Genomic DNA, 19,332 nt, shown 5'->3' with positions numbered 1-19,332 from the left:
CCAGGTGGTAAACCAAATATGTTTTTACGCACGATTTTTAGAATTAGAAGGTGCCCTGAAAATAAATTACATTTTTTCAAAATTTAAATATGCTTCGATGTAACGGCAATAAGTTTCAATAACGATAGGTACCTACTAAACAAACTAACAGGTTTTATAGTTTATTTTTTAGAATGGCTGTGCAGTGAGTGAGTGACACACAGACAGACGTACAAACGGACAGACTGACACAGACTAACGGACTGGACGATACTATAAAGGATTCTGTATTACAACGGAACCCTAATAACCATCTTAGACTGCATCATCACTTACTACCAGGTGAGATTGCAGTCAAGGGCTAACTTGTATCTGAATAAAAAAAAAAAAACCTTCCTCGGAAAATGTTCCGAATGATGATGAAACGGCTACGGCTTATTCCGTATCTTTAGCACCCTTAAAAAGCCATCCTAGGGTGTAATAGGTAGGTTAGTGCTATATTCAGAAACGGTCGTGTTCCTCTATACATCTTAGGTACCTAACGGAATTAGTCTTGGGTAGGTTGAAGGGTTGAAGGACACACGTTTCCGAGTATAATAGGTAGGTACGCCGTAGGGCTGTTTTATGGGCAGCGTCTAGGCAAGCGCCCGCTACGAGCCCGCTGCTACACATATCTATTGCTGCGCAATAGTTCCGAAATTAAAAATCCGGTATTTGACAACTAGTCAAATCAGTGACTTTTTATCAAACGCTTAGTATGCGAGATTCTATAAAATACTGGAATGTGACATCACATCATAAATAACTTACTTTTTTTAGTTTAATCGATGAGTAAAAATGGTTATTAAGTATACTTAAAACTAGCAAAGGACGTGGATTTTACTTATTTTGGAAGATCCTCTATTTAATAATCACTGAGAAATAATTTACTTAGTTTTGGGTTGGCTCCTTCTAAAGGTCTACTTTCGGGCACGTGCTGTACCAGCAGGAGTCGTAACAGTCGTAACTCGTGAGCACTAAGTACTAAATAAAAAAAATTATTATGTTATCCCAATTTATAGGTAGGTAGTATAATTATAATATTAGTAGCTCAGTAGGTTGATATCGTAAAACCTGCATCAATCATTATTACTAGGTATCACAATCGTTGTGATTGGCTAAATTTATGGTATTATAGTTGCAATAATACAATGAAGCCAATGGTGAGCGAGCATCAACCAATCATGATTGCTATCGTGACATTGTAGCTGTCATTCTACCGCAATCGAGCGCGCTGGTATTTACTTAGGTCATAAAATAATGCCTAGACCACTGCACAAGGTTGAAAAAGTGAAATAAAAGAGGAATTAAAATATATTAAAGTAAATAAATATTTTATTAATAAACGTTCATTAAAAGCTAAATTATCACAGTCTATCAAATAGACCTTATAACTCATCATGGCATTATAAATAAATGAGTTACTTATTTCATAACAACTAACAATTACAAATATTTGGAAAAGATAGACTTTTTCAATGGGTATTTTTTTTCAGGTTCCGTACCAACCCAAAGAGTGCCAAGGCTATTACTAAGCCTCCGCTGTCCGTCCGTCTCTCTGTCTGTCTCAATGGACAGTATCTCATTGAGAGAGTTGAAATTTTCATAGAATTTGTATTTCTATGGTCGTTATAACAAAAAATAATAAAGATTTCAAAATGGCTGCCGTGAAAATAAAAAATAAATTAAGAATATTATTTCTGTTACGACGCGATGGTACGGAACCCTTTGTGTGCGAGTTCGACTCGCACTTGATCAATTTTTTACCAAAAGGTTAGAACACATCGAAAAACTCTATCTATCTTTCAAAGGCTTAGAATAACAACTTCAAAGGGAAATGATGAGGCATGTATTAGTAGATATTTGATCGTGATTGTTTAAAAAATATAAATTCTGAAAAACAGTAACTCCTTACATCAGCTGGAACTTGTCTACTTAGCATACTTTTATGTCATATTATATTCATACTTCGTCATGAATTGTGCAGTTAATTTTATTTGAAGGATTCGATCGAGTAATAAGCAAAACTCAGGGTAAAATATTCTTATTTATCTACGAAACAACATTCACCAACAACAGATTTTTTCGTCCATATTATTTACATAATGATATGTAAAATTATTTTGCACAAACACGTCTTAAAACTACTGTATTGTAGTAATACATGTTTTATTGTTGTAATGTATAGTAGTACTTAGTTGTAAATACTTCGGTTTGTTGTAATAACATATTGTCAAAATGTTTCACGCCTCTCCTTCCTCTAGTGTGTCGGGCAGTTTCTTTCCGCGTGTATCCGGCAGCAGAACACAAAGACAGGAGCCAATCAGTGGTATGATTCCGAAAGCGAGTGGTGGTAACCAAGCGCTTGTATGAGCCAACGTAGCAACAAAAGGCGCTACCATAGATCCGATTCTAGCCATCGTTGAAGAGAGTCCTACGCCAGAATTTCTCACAACAGTTGGGAACAATTCTCCAGCGTACAAGTATACGGTGGCGAAAGATATGCTCATTCCCCATAACCCAATGCAGCCGAGAGTCAAGTGGCTTGCGGTAGAGGTTGGAACAACTATAATAAGTAGACAGCTGAGGCCGGTGATGCAGTTGGAACTTATAAGAGTTATCTTCCTGCCCAAAATTCGATTGGCGTATATCGAAATTAGCGTGCCTGGTACCTGTAAATAAGAAGATTTGAATTAAGTTTATTGCCAACATAGGAACAGTAACCAAACCAAATAATTTTGAATGCCAAATATTATTATTTGATTTTAGTCAAAATATCAAATAGAAACAAATGAAAATATAATAGAAATATGTAATTTCAATTTAATAGCCTCGATAGCTCAACGGTTATAGGAGCGGACTGAAAACCGAAACGTCGCCGGTTCAAATCCCACCCGTTGCACTATTGTCGTACCTACTCCTAGCACAAGCTTTACGCTTAATTGGAGGGGTAAGGGGAATATTAGTCAGCAATTTGGCTAATATTCTTTATAAAAAAAAAAATGCAAGTCACACTCACCAAAATAGCTGCTGAAATTGCAACATTTGTAAAGATGTTTCCAGAGACATGTCCGATGTATTGCGAAACTCCGAAAAAGCAGAAGCCACAAACGAACCAATTGTAGCAAATTGCAAGAGTTCGCGTGCGCAGGCGTGGAGTCCGGAATAGTGCAAGCAGGGATGCTCGTTCTTCATCACTGGTGACTTCAACCACCATCTTCTGCACTGATGATTCTAAATTCTCGGTTGGTCGACCATTCCTGTAAAAAAGGACAGTTAATTATTTTTTAATATTATCTTTATATTTAGCTTATTACAGAAATTTTAATGAAATGATTGCGAAAACCATTTGATTAGCATATACAGTACGCGGCAGAAAGTAATGTACATCGACCTGAAGAATGGAATTTCGGCTTGTCGTGCCATGACGTTTTGTCGCTCTCAACGACAGAGACACTGCTCTACCAATCTGCTATCTCCTTCTAAAAGTCAATGTACATTACTTACAGTACCTAGGTGATTTGCCTGACTTTCCGATACAAAATAAAATATAAGAGGAACACTTTACCTTTTCGCTGCAGTTTTTATAATTTTCAAGGCGTCGTCAATTCTTCCAGCAGTTAATAGCCATCTTGGTGATTCCGGTAGTAAATAATAGTAACTCAGAAACAATATAGATGGTAGTGAAATTGCTAGCTGAAACATGTTCCAGTCTCGTAAGTAGTAGCCAAAGAGTGGTAATGTAAGATGTCCTAAATTGAAAGGAATTTGATAAATTATTCCAACAGTGTCTCTATATCTTGTGCCAATAAGTTCCATAGTAAGGACGAAGCTAGTGACCATAGTGCCTCCTGTAGCTATGGCTAATAAGAACCGGAGCGATGTGAACATGTACCAGTTAACAGAGTAAGCGGTCGTCACTCCTGCTATAAGTTGAAGAAATACTGCTGCTAAGAATGGCAGTCTTCGTCCGTATCTGTAAATAAACATATAACTTAAATTAATATATTTATTGCAGTAATTTCTTTCAATCCATTAAAATGAATCAGTATAAAATTGTTCTTTGGAATCTTTAATGTTATCGAATTTATAAGATCAACATTAATTACTACGTTATCGCGTAAAATGTAAACAAAATATACACGCAATTTTAATGTATCGGAAAGAACCATATTCAATTATTATTATAGTAAGTACTTATATTATGCACTTTAATTATCTTGTGTAGCAAGTTTGTTAAAATTACTTTTTATACCAAGTCACTTTCTATTCTATTTATAAATCTCTTTCTTTGTTACATTTTATATATTGGTTATATTATGCAGTCTTCTACTGAGACGATGTCCTATTAAGTGGCATTAGCTAAAGTACCCTCATCCGGATCCCCTCTGTGATTTTGACTTAAAAGGCCATCCAGGATGTGCCAATTCAGTTATGATGCGCTGCATCAAGCAATGACTTCTCTCTTTATAAGTGAATTGATATTTTACAAACCTGTCGGAAAGATGACCGAAGACCATATTCCCGACGAGAATCCCAAGCATGAAAATAGTCTGAGTTAGATTTTTGAGCCAGTGTCTGTCGCAAACAAGGTTCCACTGCGAAATAATAGTTTCGCCAAAAACGCTGTGGTCATATCTGTATTCAGTGCAATTAGATAGACATTTGGAATCGAAAGTTTCATTTCCGGAACAAGTAAATTTCATCGGAGGCGCAAGAAAGATAATGCTCATTTGGTGCCAGGCAACTGGAAATTTCACGAGGAACACCACAAAACATATCCATATTTGCCATTTCCCGATTTCTCCTATAGCCTTGGTGAGCGGGTCGACTATTTTTGGAGTTCCGGTAGTTTTAATTTCTGTCTCCAACACTGGAATAAAAAAACAAATATTAAGTAATTAAACCAGAGTAGACTTTAAAACAGCAGTTATTTTGCAAGTCGATGATTTTCATCGTGTCACTTCCTATATCAAAGTCATGATTTGGTGAATGTAGGTGGTATCTAATTATTAATTTCACGAAATTAAATTTTACATGAGCAACAAAGAAAAGTGAATTAAAGCTGTTGAAACTTTACTGACAATTACAGTAAAGTTTCAACAGCTTTAATTCACTTTTCTTCACTTCACTACCGTTTTGACCGAAATCATGAACTTCGGCTCAATTTCCAAAACGGTCGACCTTTCTCTATAGATAATACACAGAAATATGTATAGGAAGATTAGGTAGATAAACGTCCATATTCTCAGTCATGTATAGGAAATGAGATCCATTGCATTTCCTACGTTCATTTTCAGTATTTTTTTAATGATACATCTTATACTAGTAATTCCTTACACGCACTTTTCTTTTATTCTATTGTCAGATTTTTGTTTGCATGTGCCTGTATGACGTCACAATTTAACATACAACAATGGACTAGAATCATGTTTGCCAGAGCTTGCAACTTCTTACGACAGATCGTGTGGTATGTAATCATATAAATCTAACGATAGTGTTATTTTTTTCTAATTAACATTTGATAGTATTATTCGAGCATGAACCTAAAAAAATCTAATATCAATAATAATCAGTTTGCCTTTATTGAACTGGTTTTGTTTTAACTATTTTAAGGGTTCCGTACCAAAATAATCCGTAAGGAAAAAGGAACCCGTATCGTAAGCCTGTCTGCCTCTCCGTTGTATTTTTGAAGTTAACAATCGAATTTCAGTAAAAATAAAACGAAATCTATCACACTTTTTAAAAAATCAGCAAATGTACGAGTGAGTGAAGGTACTCACTCGAACTTTTGCTGCTTGCATTTACCGCAACTTACATATTTTGCCGTCTCAAGTAAAAGGGATTTTAGTACAATATATTTCTTTCTGAGCTATGACGGAACCCTTGATGGGGACTCGCACTTTGTCAGTTTTTTTATTAACTAAGGCGTACCGTACTACGTAACTAAGTACCTATCTTGACATTTCCGTAAAACAGAGTATCAAAACTGTAAAAATCATAAAAATTCGTATTATAATTTAATTTTTTACCGTCCTTTTTAACGTTCTTTCATCCCAAAAAGCTTTTGATCCATTATACATAGTATACTAGATGATGCCTACGCGCCACTTCATCCACGTGGATTTACGTTTTTCAAAATCCCGCGGGGAATCTTTGATTAACCGGGATAAAAAGTAGCCTATGTGTTAATCCAGGGTATCTCCATTCCAAATTTCAGCGAAATCCGTCCAGTAGCCTTTGCGTGATTGAGTAACAAACATCCAAATTCCAAACATCCAAAAATTGGTATAATTTGCTTTTCAGGAAAATCATATTGTGACTTTTCAGAAATTTAACTGGTGAATTTGGGATCATCATAGATCGGTACTTTTTTTCCACTCTATATAGCTAAATACCCTATTAATTGGATATATGTTAGGTAGGTACATACTTCATTTTTCAAATAATGGGAATGAACTCCCAAAGAGTATACTCAAGTGATTTTGTAGTGGTGAGTGGTGATAATAAAAAAGAATACCCGGCTAAATTTATTGTGGGCTCTTCTAAGACCTGGGCGCGTTTGGAATCCTCGTAGCTTTAGTTTTAAGTTTACGGACTTAATTAATTATCACTACTGCATCATTGTATTGCAAATTCAGCTTTTGACATTCAGAAAGTGTACCTACCCAATTTGAATAAAGATTTGACTCTGACTTTGACTACATAAAATATTTATCTCACCTAATTTGTGTTCGGCGGTAAATTCTGGCTCGTCATTCAAATCTTCGGTACCAGCCATTGTGGAGTCGAAACAAATGTAGTATTCACAAATCACGTAGTTCACGTAGTTACGAGTAAACGAGTAGTTCACGTAGTTATCTAACTTATGACTTTCTATACAAATGTATTTAAGTACATATTTCTCACAAGCCCCGTCCGTATAGCGCAAAGAGAAGGCGTTGTTCCAACAGTCAGCCAGCGACTGGTTGTCTGGTTAGAATGATTGTAGTCGACCACAACACTTCAGGATGATAGTAAAGCTCAGTAGGTAGGTAGCTATTGCCTTTTAGTGACTGGGTCAATGGGATGTTACATATGCAATCCATTGTAGTTGCATAATTTCCTTGTTGAACTTAAAATTCTTTAATATAAGTACGTACCTACCTACCTATTATATTCCAAGCTTTTGTGTGTGGTCAGAAGATATAAGTATCCATGTATATGTGTAGAAATGAGGAGGTATGATTATATATTTAAATAGTAGTAGGTACGTACCTATCTCCTCATCTCATGAACCACTTTGCAAAAAAACGGGTGTTTTTATATTTTAGTTGGCAATAATTTACTACCACAGATTTTTTAATGTGTAAAATGTGTTGAGCTGTGATAGCCTAGTGGTTAAGACATCCGCCTCCTAATCGGAGGTCGGGAGTTCGATCCCGAGCATGCAACTCTAACTTTTCAGAGCTAAGACTTAAATTACTTTAAACGCACTTAGCTGCTAAGTGCGTTTTAAGTAATTTAATATCACTGGCTTATCGGTGAAGGAAAACATCGTAAAGAAACCTGCATGCCTGAGAGTTCTCCATAATCTTCTCAAAGGTGTGTGAAGTCTGCCAATCCGCACTTGGCCAGCGTGGTAGACTATGGCCAAAACACTTCTCATTTGAGAGGTGACTCATGCTCTGTATGAAGCGAGCCGGTCATGGGATGACCATGATGAAAATGTGTTATTGAATAACTTGATAGAAAGGACCTGGATTTGATATCAAGAAACAGGTTCTCTTCAAAGGAGCCAAGGGTTTGGGATAAAACGATCCACTGAGCAACGCGGGACGGCTGCTTTTTAGTGTGTCAGGCGTTAAGGAACCTTAAGAAGAGTCCAACTTTTTATATTTTCTTCAGAATAGTATATTTAGAAATCACGTCATGCATTACCAAACACTTAGTATGGTGGTGGCAACTGGCAACCCCCTGCCAGACCCCTTTAAAGTTTAATAAATTATTAACGCTTAAGGGTGCCTGGCGGGGGTTCCCATGATACCAAGTGTCTGGCAATGCATGACGTGATTTCAAGAAGTACTCCAAAGAAAAAAAAACTTTAAATACTTTGACGTAAGATTTTTTACACCTTTATCTCCCAAAGCCCCCATGATCCAAACAAACGTTCCTCCCAGTGTTGGGGACGATACGCGGAGAAACTTTAGCTTTTATAAAATAAGGAAGGTCTGGCACGCGCTGGCTCTCTCTCTCTAAAAGTACCTACCCTATAGGTTTTGATTCCCTCGAGGGATCTTGACAGGTACGACAGACAGGCTGACAAAAAAGTGATCACACAAGGGCTTCTTTGTTTCTCTCTGGAGATACGGAAAACCGATACGAGATACCCTAAAAAGTAGAAAAGTTGCAAGCAACCATACATTCTTAGGTTGCTGTAGTTATGAAGTCGTAAGTAATTATAATTTGCAGTTGATTACGGCAAGAGTTAACCAGGAGATAGCCTATCAATTTGCATCAGTATGGTCAAATAATGATCTAGTAATTAACAAAACTAGGTACACTGTGATAGTAGTAGGTAGTGTTGTGTTACTACCTACTACGCTGTGTATGATTAGTGATTACACAAAATACTTGTAACTCACTATCAAAGTCAAAGTCAAATGATTTATTCAAAATAGGTAATTAATAACGCTTTTTGATGGTCAGATGTTGGATTTCTAAGATATAGTGGTGATAATTACGCAAACTTAAAGCTAAAGCTACGAGGGTTCCAAACGCGCCCAGGTCTGAGAAGAACCCACAACAAACTCAGCCGGGTATTCTTTTTATTATCACCACTTTACAAAATTATTGAAACTTATTAGAACTATCACAATCCGTTAAGCAACTCATTCCCCAGTCCCTATGGAACTGGTACTTAGTACCTACTTGGCAGGTAGGTATATTCGCCAGTGCGTAAATTAAAAAAAACTGGCCAAGTGCGAGTCAGACTCGCGCACCGAGGGTTCCGTACTACAATCCCATTTTTTTTCGGCATTTTGCACGATAAATCAAAAACTATTATGCGTAACAATAAATAAAAATGTTTTAGAATCTACAGGCAAAGCCTCATGTCATATTGTGACACCCAACTTGGTATAGTAATCTTACTTTGAAAGTTGAAAATACTAATTAATTGTTCATGAACACATTTTAATTTTTTTTTGTGATGCAACCACTTTACGGTTTTCAGATTTTTTCCCTTTACTTGTGCTATAAGACCTACCTACCTGCCAAATTTCATGATTCTAGGTCAACGGTAGTACCCTATAGGTTTTCTTGACAGACACGACAGACAGACGGACAGGCAGATAGATAAGTAGTATAAGACAGTATAAGGGTTCCTTTTTTTCCTTTGAGGTACCTACTACCTATGGAACCCTAAAAAACATGAAAATCTAGTAGAGTACTATTATGTTATTCTGTGCTTGCGAGTATTTTGAAATGTGTTGTAGGTATGCGACAGGTCGAGATGGCAATCGGGGAGGTAGCACCGTGCACACTCCTGCCCAGCCCATGCGCTAGCTCGTTGCGGGCGAGCGTCGGTGACGTGCGGGTGTGCGGGGCGTACCCCCGCCTCATACCCCGACCATCTCAACCTGTCGCGTACCTACTAGACCTAGGATTAATCGGTGAGATGCAATTACATTTAAGTAAGTAGGTATACTTATGTCATTTGTTTTACGTGATATTACTATGATTACCTATTTATTTGTGACCTTAGACCTATTACATAAGAATTAGTTTTCGCCTAGTGTCTTGTAACAACCTATGTCATTACTCATTAGAATAATGTCAATGCAAAGGTCATGTTTATATTTTGGTTTATCAGATGTATGACGATTCGCTCGAGATTTTACAGTATAAACAGTAGGTAAATAGACTAATACTTATCATGATGTCGGACCATGACTACGCTAAACATTAAAAAAAAATCGGGCCCAATTGAGAACCACCTCCTTTTTGGAAGTCGTTTAAAAATAATAACTGAATAACAACACAGTTTTTCTGGTTTTTCCCCTCGCTTCGGCAGTCATGCAAATTGCAATTGAGATCTTTCAAAAGATAAAAAATGTTGTTACCTAAGTACCTAAGTACTTATATACTTCAGCAATGAGGAATACTTTATAATCGTATTCCTCATTGCTGAGGGTCGCGACTCCTTTCCATTTAACGCGTAATGACAGGAGTTCTCTTGGGATAATAATGCGATGGGTTCCCAGATCCTTCTGCATACAACTCGCTAAGAGAAGGAGATTTCGTTTCTTAGGTTTTACGGTTATTATCAGGTGTTAGTGGTAACAACCGGTACCGATGGCTTAACGTGCTCGCCGAGGAAACGAAAAAGCCCAATTTGGACCTCCAAAGTCGGTCACCCATGAAGTTACCGACATGGGTAAACGCTGCGATTGATGTTATACGTTGTCACTTGTCACAACTAGGGTACACGTCCCTCCCCTCCCCTAGGTAATTACCTACAGGCTACTATGCGTAATGGCTTCTTTATCTGAATAATATTATTGAATAATAATAATTGTTGAGCTGTTTTTAAGGAAATAAACGTTGCTCTTTGGTCTCAAGATTATGAACGCTTTTCACAGAACGATGTTATCTGACCTCTGAACGGTAGACATACGACAACTGTATCCTGTATAATACATATTTACTGACATTAAAGGACATCGATATTATTTCATGTCATGTTTGATTCATGATGTCTGCAATGACCAAACAATAGACTGGTCATACCATTGACTTATACCTATATTACTTCGTATGGACAGAGCTATTGAACAAACAAAATGGCACCGACTCTGTGGTGCTTTAGCACCAATGCAACCTGTGACGTCTGGATTTCAAACGGGTCGTTCATTAGTATCTAAGAGGTGGCGCTGATTTATTTGGTTCCAAAACCGTGAAAAATTTTGTTCGCTTCACCATAATATCTTGTTATTTATATCGATGGGTCATACCTATATTTAAGAATTTCCGCATTTTGTTCATTATTCTATCAAGGACCCATCAACTTTTAAGGACCTTAATGATTTATCAAGAAGCGTTGTCGTCAAATAATACGTCTCAAATAATAATTAATTTAAAGAATTAGGGAAATATCTTCACCTGTAGTTTTGGACTTCGATGTTATTATTTTTTGTAACATTGCTTATGAGGTTTGCTGGGCGTAGATTGATAATTAATAATTATTTACTCTGTGATTGTATATTTTGTAGCTAACTTTCTTATTATAATAATTATTTTATAACATTTATAAATGTACTATTTCAGTAGATAGAACATCTTAAGTAGATATCAGATACCTTCTTAGTAGGTAGCTCCTATAAGCTATCTCTATTTCGGTTTTAAGACGCTATTCTCCGATTGATTCTGATAGCTTTGAAATTTTTACTGCAATCATTAGGAAGTTATTGAAAGATATATTTAATGTAAATTAGGTAGGTAGGTATACTTACCTAACTGACCTACCTAGACTGAATCATTAGGTCAGCAGATAACCCTAATTAATAATTTTGGATAAATGCCTATTTAAGTGATTTTATCAGTTACGACAACAACTTATTATGTGCTAATAATTATTAGGTGTCATATTTACGTAGGTACCTACTTATTTAGTAAATTCTTGTAAAGTAACTTGTGAAAATATTTACACTCAGGTGTGAAATTCGCAAATCTTCACCCTCTGGTATGAAATATTTCCTAGGAAATTATTAGACTAGACCGTACAAAATTTATAAGTAGGTACCTATGTAGTTTATTTTATTTTTATTCCATGACAAAGTAAGCTTTTGGCTGTGACCTCAGAGCACCCTTAGCATGAGCAGATCTCGTGCGCTGTCATAGTGTGAATTATTGTGAACCACTTGAACCATCTTTGATCATATTTTGTGGTGTGAACGTGGTGTGAACTGTGAACTGTGAGATGGTTACAATGTAGGTATATTACCTATCTCCCCACCCAAGTCACAGTGACTATTTTTAAACTTGAAGACTGAACTTAAAGTTTGGATCTTACTTCAAACTTATCTTCGAGACAATATTGCCGAGCATTTGACGGTAAATTTTCTTGATAACAAGTACCTAGTAGGTAGGTCTAATATTATTCTGTATAACATTGTTTGCAATAAATCATCCTCATTAGGTACCCTTGGACTGACTTAATTGGCTTGACTTGACGATAGAGTCAAGAGAGAGTCATGGCCTGGTCAAGTGTGTTTTGAAACAGGTTCTATTTCCGGCTTTTTACTTCCGGTTGCCACCTTCCATGATGACATAGCCACACTATTATAAATTTATAACCACAGTTTATAACCATGGTTGTAGGTACACTGTTTGTTTGCATCTAAAGAGTTGCATGTCGTAAGTATTACCTATGTTTTAGGTTATATTTAATTTGTTATATAAGTAGGTTGAAAGGTTTTGATACTGTTTGCCAGCAAAGTTGGTCCTATTATGAAACTGTTTTGAGGACTCCGTGGTTACGTCTCCTACTTTGGAGTGATCTATTATATTCAGTAGTGCGGCAAACATGAGTTGTACTTAGTTTGTAAGATGTAGGTATAGTTGCTGGTCCCAAGGTGCTGGAATGGCGACCTCGCACCGGAAGACGCAGCGTGGGAAGACCCCCCACTAGGTGGTCGGACGACATCAGACGAGTCGCAGGGAGCCGCTGGATCCAGGCGGCGCAAGACCGTGGCGTGTGGAAGTCCCTACAAGAGACCTATGTCCAGCAGTGGACGTCTATTGGTTGATGATGATGAGGTATAGTTGTCTAATGGTTAATAATTTGGCAGATAAGTAGTTTGTAGAGAGACAATGTGTTGGGTACCGGTATGGTCTGAAATAGGTACTGTTAATAGGGATCTTTGTGCTCTCTCTAGGTGAATGAGTTAAGTCTTACATGCACCACCCCAATGGTATCAAAAGTATGTGGAAATCCACACTGGGCCAGTGTGGCAGACAATATTATGCCCTAAATCCTTCCCATTCTAAGAGAGGAGACCCGTGCTCAGTAGTGGGCTGGCGATGGGTTATCATGATGATGATGATGATGAATTAAAAATGTATAAATTAGTAGTCAAAAGAGATTAGAGTCATTTGAGCCTTATCTAGATGTGTCCGGATGTTCGTTACGATTTTCAATGTTGCATCAATGGAAATTGGAAATGAGTATAATATTATAATAATTGAGTAATGGTGATGGAGAAATAAGCTAATCTTCTAACCAGTAAAACTTGCTTCGTTTACCTACATTGCGAGTATTACGAGTGTATATATTTTCAAGACACCTAGAAATGAGATTCTCCGGTAACTGTTATTAATTGCAATTTTACCACACAGCACACTTGTCGTTCGGCCATCAACACAATAGGCTACTTGACTCATATCTAATTTCGTCCAATAAATGATTATTTATTATAGTATTTTGCTTAAGACAACGAAATATATCAATAACAAATATTAAAAACGCAGGATGGATAAATAAATCCAATTTAAAAAAATACAGTTTTTATTTTTATTTGAAACTCAGAAAACGCTGTTAGCCATGATGTGACGTCATTAAATATGTAAACAAACAAATGTCATCCCTATTGACTAACGTAGTATCCATCTACATAAAATTTCAAGTCCTCCTGACTAACTTATATATCAACGCACAGCCTAAACATCTAAACAGCTGGTTTTAGATAGGTACATGAAATTTGGTGGGTGTGTTCTTTGTAGGTAAAGAGAAGGTATCCACTAGGAAAGGATTTTTTGAAATTCCACCCCTGAGTGGGTTAAATGGGGGTTTGAAATTTATGAAGTCCACGCGGGCGGAGTCACGAGCATAAGCTAGTTTTTATATATTTCTAAAAACTCATAGTAAACGTAAAAAATTATCGTTTTCTCTTTATAAATTGAATAAGTTATTAAGTAAGACTTACAACAAAGTGATCTTTGCAAAAATAAATTTGGGTTGCAGTCGTTAGTGATATAGGATCCCTTTAAGCAAGTCTTCGCGTGTTACGTATATTTATTTCACTGGGCACTCTAATCCACAACTTTCCTGTGGTCTTTATCGATGCGTTTTTACATTCTCGGATGATACAATAACGATAATTGCTATATTTTTCATGTTAACTAGTATAGTATAGAAGTCATGTTTATTAAACTTTGGGAAGTTATGGTGTTGTTTACAAATGCATGACGTCAGAGCACAGATAATCTATCGACCAAACATGGCCGACAGTGTTTTCACCTGTCTAAGAAAAATATATTTTTAAATTAAAGTTTTACGGTTTTTAGGGCGCAAAAAAATATAGTGTTAATTTTTTTGATCTAATAGGACAAATATTAACCATTTAAGACCTACTTAAAAAAAGTGTCAACTAGCCTATTAAGGTTGAAGCAATTTTGGTTACGAAGAAATTACTGCAAGATTTGCCATGATTTTTAAGATAATTTAGTGATTTTTAAAAGTTTGTGGTGACGAAGTGGTGGTAGATAAAAGTATCTACCTATTTATACTTCTTAAATAAACATATAATTATGTATAGTATATCACGGCATTTCCAAGCAAAGTGCATTTGAATGAATGCATCGAAAATGGTTTTTTAACCAAAGTCTCTTTTATCGATTAGGTATACCAATTGTCCAGGCTATAATAAATAAACAGTCAACGTCCCATATTCAGAAAAAAAGGAAAACCATAACATTATAGGTGACAGCTTCCGTAAATTATACCTACCACCAAAATCGCTTCAAAGTAAATTAGCGCGTGCCATTTATCATTCTTGTCATCAAAATATACAACACAAACGTTTTAAATACCTAGCTACATACGCGTGGATATTTTGTTATAAGTATTTTCGAAATTAATTACATATGTACCTAGATTGTAGGTAATTCGTAATTACATACAAGTAATAAAGCTGTGATAGCCTAGTGGTTAGGACGTCCGCCTTCTAATCGGAGGTCGGGGGTTCGATACCGGGCACGCACCTCTAACTTTGCGGAGTTATGTGCGTTTTAAGTAATTAAATATCACTTGCTTTAACGGTGAAAGAAAACATCGTGAGGAAACCTGCATGCCTGCGAGTTCTCCATAATGTTCTCAAAGGTGTGTGAAGTCTACCAATCCGCACATGGCCAACGTGGTAGACTATGGCCAAACCTCACTCACTCTGAGAGGAGACCCGTACTCTGCAGTGAGTCGGCGATGGGTTGATCATGATCATGATGAATAAAACTGCTTTCCGAACTAGGTAGATGGTAGAATCTTAAGACTTAACGTTAACCACAGGTTGACTTATCTATACATGAAAGGACATACAGCTAGGCTACTTTTGTTCCGGAAAATCAAAGAGCTCCCACGGGATTTTTAGTATCTCGAGAGAAAAAAGGAACCATTATAGGATCACTTCCTTGTCTGCCTGTCGCGTCTGTCAAGACCCGTCAAGAGAATCACAACCTATATGGTACGGTCTACTTCCCGTCGACCTAGAATCATGAATATGGCAGGTATATCTTATAGCAAAAGTAAGGCTCCGCGCAAATGGGCCACCGAACACAGCCTTTGGTGGCTGGCGACAAGCTGTTTACATAATTTTCATACGTGTTGTATGTCGTGCGAGCCCGACTCGCCCTTGACCGGTTTTTATAAACTAAATCCACACGAAGTTTGGGGCATTTCGTTCTCTTCTGACCGTAGTCTTGTTGAAGTTTCCATTTGGTAAAAAGATTTTATTGCATGAGATAATACCTAGTAGATACAGGCAGGTACTTCGCTAATTGCTTTCACTGATATTAACAATATTCAGGGCAAATGTCACTAGTATTTTGGGTTATTTACCCTTTTGTTCAAGTTATTTATAAATTGGATCATTAAAATAGATGATGACTGATGATGAAATAATGTTACTTATTACTCGTTGCATGATACTATGATAACCTTATCCTAAAGGTTACGAAATTCATATTTTAAAACGCATTCGCATTTCGCTTTGTAGTTCATAACTGACGGATAAGCAAAAGAACTAAAGTAGATTACATACGAGTAGTACTATACAACCTTTGAAATAGGTACCCATGCGATAGAAAGTAGGACTAAAGATTCATTTTCGAAAAAAGAGGATTACGTGCTTCTTCATACAAACGTAGGTATTACTTACGCCTATTTTTCTATTCTTTGTTGTTCTAGAATCTAGACCTATAACTAAGCTATATATCGATTTATCTCTCCATTATCTATGCCCTAAAACAATTTCAGTATCGTCGATTTGAAATTTGCACTTTTCGTTTTTGATTAAAAAATCGTATATCTCTAGAAAAATTCATTCAGCCGGCCTTTCTCGGGGTGAGGTGCGGTTAGACTTTAGAGGGAAAGGGTGATACATAGATACCTAACATTTTTTCCGTCATCTATGGAAATAGCACTATTTTAGGGTCTAACCGCCAACGAGTTGTCGCTTCGATGAAGCAGGCTCTTGTCTAAAGTATAATTAATCATCAAGCCCTATTATTTTTTGGAATTCCACAAAAATTTAGCACTTGAGACTTCCCTTACTGTCTAATTTCCTTCGGCATAATAGGTACCAGAATATTAAAAAATAAATGCCAAAGCCTCGGTGCTCGCAACATACAACAGTCAAAATAGAAATACCTAGAAAAAAAATATAGAATAATTATCCCTATATAGACCCTGTTGGAAATCGTACCCGTATCTCCCACTTAACCCTCCCTCTCTCACATCGCACATCGTAAAATATTTCATTACGTTTAAAACTTTTTACGTTTTTTGTGGAAATGTTATCGTTTAATGGTTGAACCATTATCAAGAGACACCATACATCCTTGAACTGGATTGGTTTTGAGTCAATTGTCACTGCAATTAAATGGCAATTATTATTTAAGTACCTAGGTACTTAAGTGTTGCAAGTAAAATGTTGCAAGTGTGGCAGCGTCGTGCATAAATAAAAGGACTGCTCACATATTTTCACTATATATTTACAATATATATTATATGGGACGTATTTACAACATGTGGCGTATTTACATTTGGAACTATGGTGGAAAACGAGCCTTGAAGCTTAATGCTCGACAGTGAATCTGGCCCCCGGAGTTCACCGAGGGCAGCAGGATTTTCGAATCGTTCCGAATTCAAATGGTGTTCTAAGTGGCAGGTAGCTGCAAAGTGCAATGTTTTCTTTGCATCTGCCAGCCTGAAGAGGCCGCACGCCTCTCCACAAGTATACCTACCTACCTACTTGATACTAAGGTATTTAAGTACCTACCTAAGTAATTAGCGATAAAATATATCTCAATATCGATCGCGAAGGATTATTGACATTCAGTTCAATGCATGCGGAAGCTGATGTGGAACAACTTCCGTAAAATAAACGGCAATTTTTTAAAGCAAAAGTAGACAATATAGGTACTTACAGGATGCAACCAGAACGCTGGCAAAAATGAACACAAGTGATGATTACTGACATGATACCACAAAAAACACGCGAAAAAATTTATAAAAAAATCCTATAATTTTGTAAAAGTTTACAATATATTGCAAATAAAACATCTGACTGACGCTAGAGGTCGACGAACGTTGTGAAAGTAGGCCACTCGGAGTCAATGCTGCGTCGTAGGTGGGGCATTGACCCGAGTTTTGCACGCTATTAGTTATAGCTACGCTATAGTTTTGAACACTATACATTGCGGGTTTGAACAATTCTAAATCACTAAAAGTTCAAAACGAGGTAAATGGTCATTGGTATTGGATTGTGTTTAGGTAGTATAACAATAACGCTAAGTTCTGCTAGCGTTCTGGTTACACCCTGTAGGTATTTCTTACATACGTGATACCTAGATACCTTCACGTTGTCCCTATTTAAGACGGAGATTTATGGTTAATCTAACTTTGCTAAAAGTTTTTCACAAGATTCGGTTAAAATTGAGCAGTATTTTTGCCATTAGTTGGTACATATTATTAAGAATGGATTGTATTATTATGTTATCATTCAAAATTTTGCGTGATGATAAATCAAAAACTATTATGCATAAAAATAAATCCGAAAAGAGTTTCTGTACGTGATCAAATCAGAAATGAGGAGATTCGTAGGAGAACTAGAGTAGGTAACCCACATAGCTCAACAGGTTGCGAAGCTGAAGTGGCAATGGGCAGGGCACATAAGTAGTTCGTAAAACCGATAGACGTTGGGGTCCCAAGGTGCTGGAATGGCGACCTCGCACCGGAAGACGGAGTGTTGGAACACCTCCCACTAGGACGACAACAGACGAGTCGCAGGTAGCCGCTGGATTCAGGCGGCGCAACCAATTCATCATCATCATCAACCGACGTCTATCGGTTGATGATGATGATGAAGTAATTGTTTATATTTTAAAAATTGAGTAAGTATACTTACTTTTGTGTGATCCCCTAGGGTAATTTGCGTAGCACAAAATATAATTTTCACACAAAACGGCGAGATAAATTATTAAACGTGTGCCGCAGCGTTCGATGCTGCGCTCCAACACGTATTGGACGTTTTGCCTGCAAACGACGTTTATACTAATTTATATACGTCGCCAGCTACTGTCAGGCACCGGCAAACCTCTGTGACGAAACTGAGGAAAACCTATCCAAAGCTCGCCTGCACATTCAACCGTCCGTGAAGCTCAAAACACCACGCAATCATCAAACTTATGTGCGTAAATATAGAGCTCCTTTTTCAATACTTTGCACAATATCAAGTGAATTAAACTTGCGATTATATCTAATTATAATAATGTAGTTAGATTTTTAATGTATATTAATTAAATGAGTGTGGTGCCGGTAGATTTTTCTTTACGTCGCGCGTCGTGCGTCGATGGATTTTCCTTAAGCTTTCGTACTAAAATAAAATAAGTAATTAATTTACTCGTGCAAGTTTTTATGATCTATACTCTGTCCTATATTTTTTTTATTTTGGTCTTTCGCGCTTACTAAGTACCTATAGAGTATAACGAGGTTTAAATTAGTAGAACATAAACTATTACCTATAATACCTAGCCTAGGTATATAGATAAGTATAATATTATGTTTCTACTTATTTCTTATGTACCTACTTACCTGTTTAATGTCAATTTAGGTTTTTTACTACTTATTTTGACGGGTACTGGATAGGCTATTTGAATTATACCTAAGCGCCTGGGTGTAACAGGTATATTGATCAGTTGGCTTAATACCTATGAGACCAAGGCGCTTATAGGTACCACAAGTCTTTTAGCGTACATACCTAGGGACCTAAGTTAAAAGAA

At 36.7% G+C, this 19,332-nt stretch overlaps 3 protein-coding genes across 4 annotated transcripts in view; all 3 read right to left on the bottom strand.

The window, feature by feature from the left end:
- Positions 1-19,332, bottom strand: part of LOC117986694 (organic cation transporter protein-like) — a 109,899-nt gene that overhangs the window by 65,301 nt on the left and 25,266 nt on the right. The gene's annotated exons all lie outside the window — the stretch shown is intronic.
- LOC117986288 (beta-secretase 1-like) overlaps positions 1-19,332 on the bottom strand; it is a 121,593-nt gene that overhangs the window by 88,330 nt on the left and 13,931 nt on the right. The window lies entirely within an intron of this gene.
- On the bottom strand, positions 1,326-18,632 carry LOC117986350 (organic cation transporter protein-like). Of its 2 annotated transcripts, none has more exons than XM_034973187.2 (5): positions 18,459-18,632; positions 4,513-4,891; positions 3,587-3,994; positions 3,038-3,278; positions 1,326-2,690 (listed from the first exon to the last, which is right to left on the bottom strand). In XM_034973187.2, coding segments are annotated over exons 1-5 (1,458 nt in total). In that variant the 5' UTR covers positions 18,460-18,632; the 3' UTR covers positions 1,326-2,261. The 2 variants fall into 2 exon arrangements, with proteins under 2 accessions (XP_034829078.1, XP_034829077.1); XM_034973186.2 differs by lacking the exon at positions 18,459-18,632 and adding an exon at positions 6,742-6,952.

This window comes from Maniola hyperantus, chromosome 11 (genome assembly GCF_902806685.2).
Source record: "Maniola hyperantus chromosome 11, iAphHyp1.2, whole genome shotgun sequence".
NCBI lineage: Eukaryota > Metazoa > Arthropoda > Insecta > Lepidoptera > Nymphalidae > Maniola > Maniola hyperantus.
Note: the sequence above shows the minus strand (reverse complement) of the source record. Positions and strands in the feature narration are given on the sequence as shown.

Excerpts from the sequence above, each read along its gene's own strand:
- LOC117986350 (XM_034973186.2), bottom strand. The coding sequence starts at position 6,799 with ATGGCTGGTACCGAAGATTTGAATGACGAGCCAGAATTTACCGCCGAA. Across the intron at positions 4,892-6,741 it reads TACCGCCGAACACAAATTAG|TGTTGGAGACAGAAATTAAA; the intron begins GTGAGATAAATA and ends TTTTTATTCCAG. Across the intron at positions 2,691-3,037 it reads CAATTTCAGCAGCTATTTTG|GTACCAGGCACGCTAATTTC; the intron begins GTGAGTGTGACT and ends TCTTATTTACAG.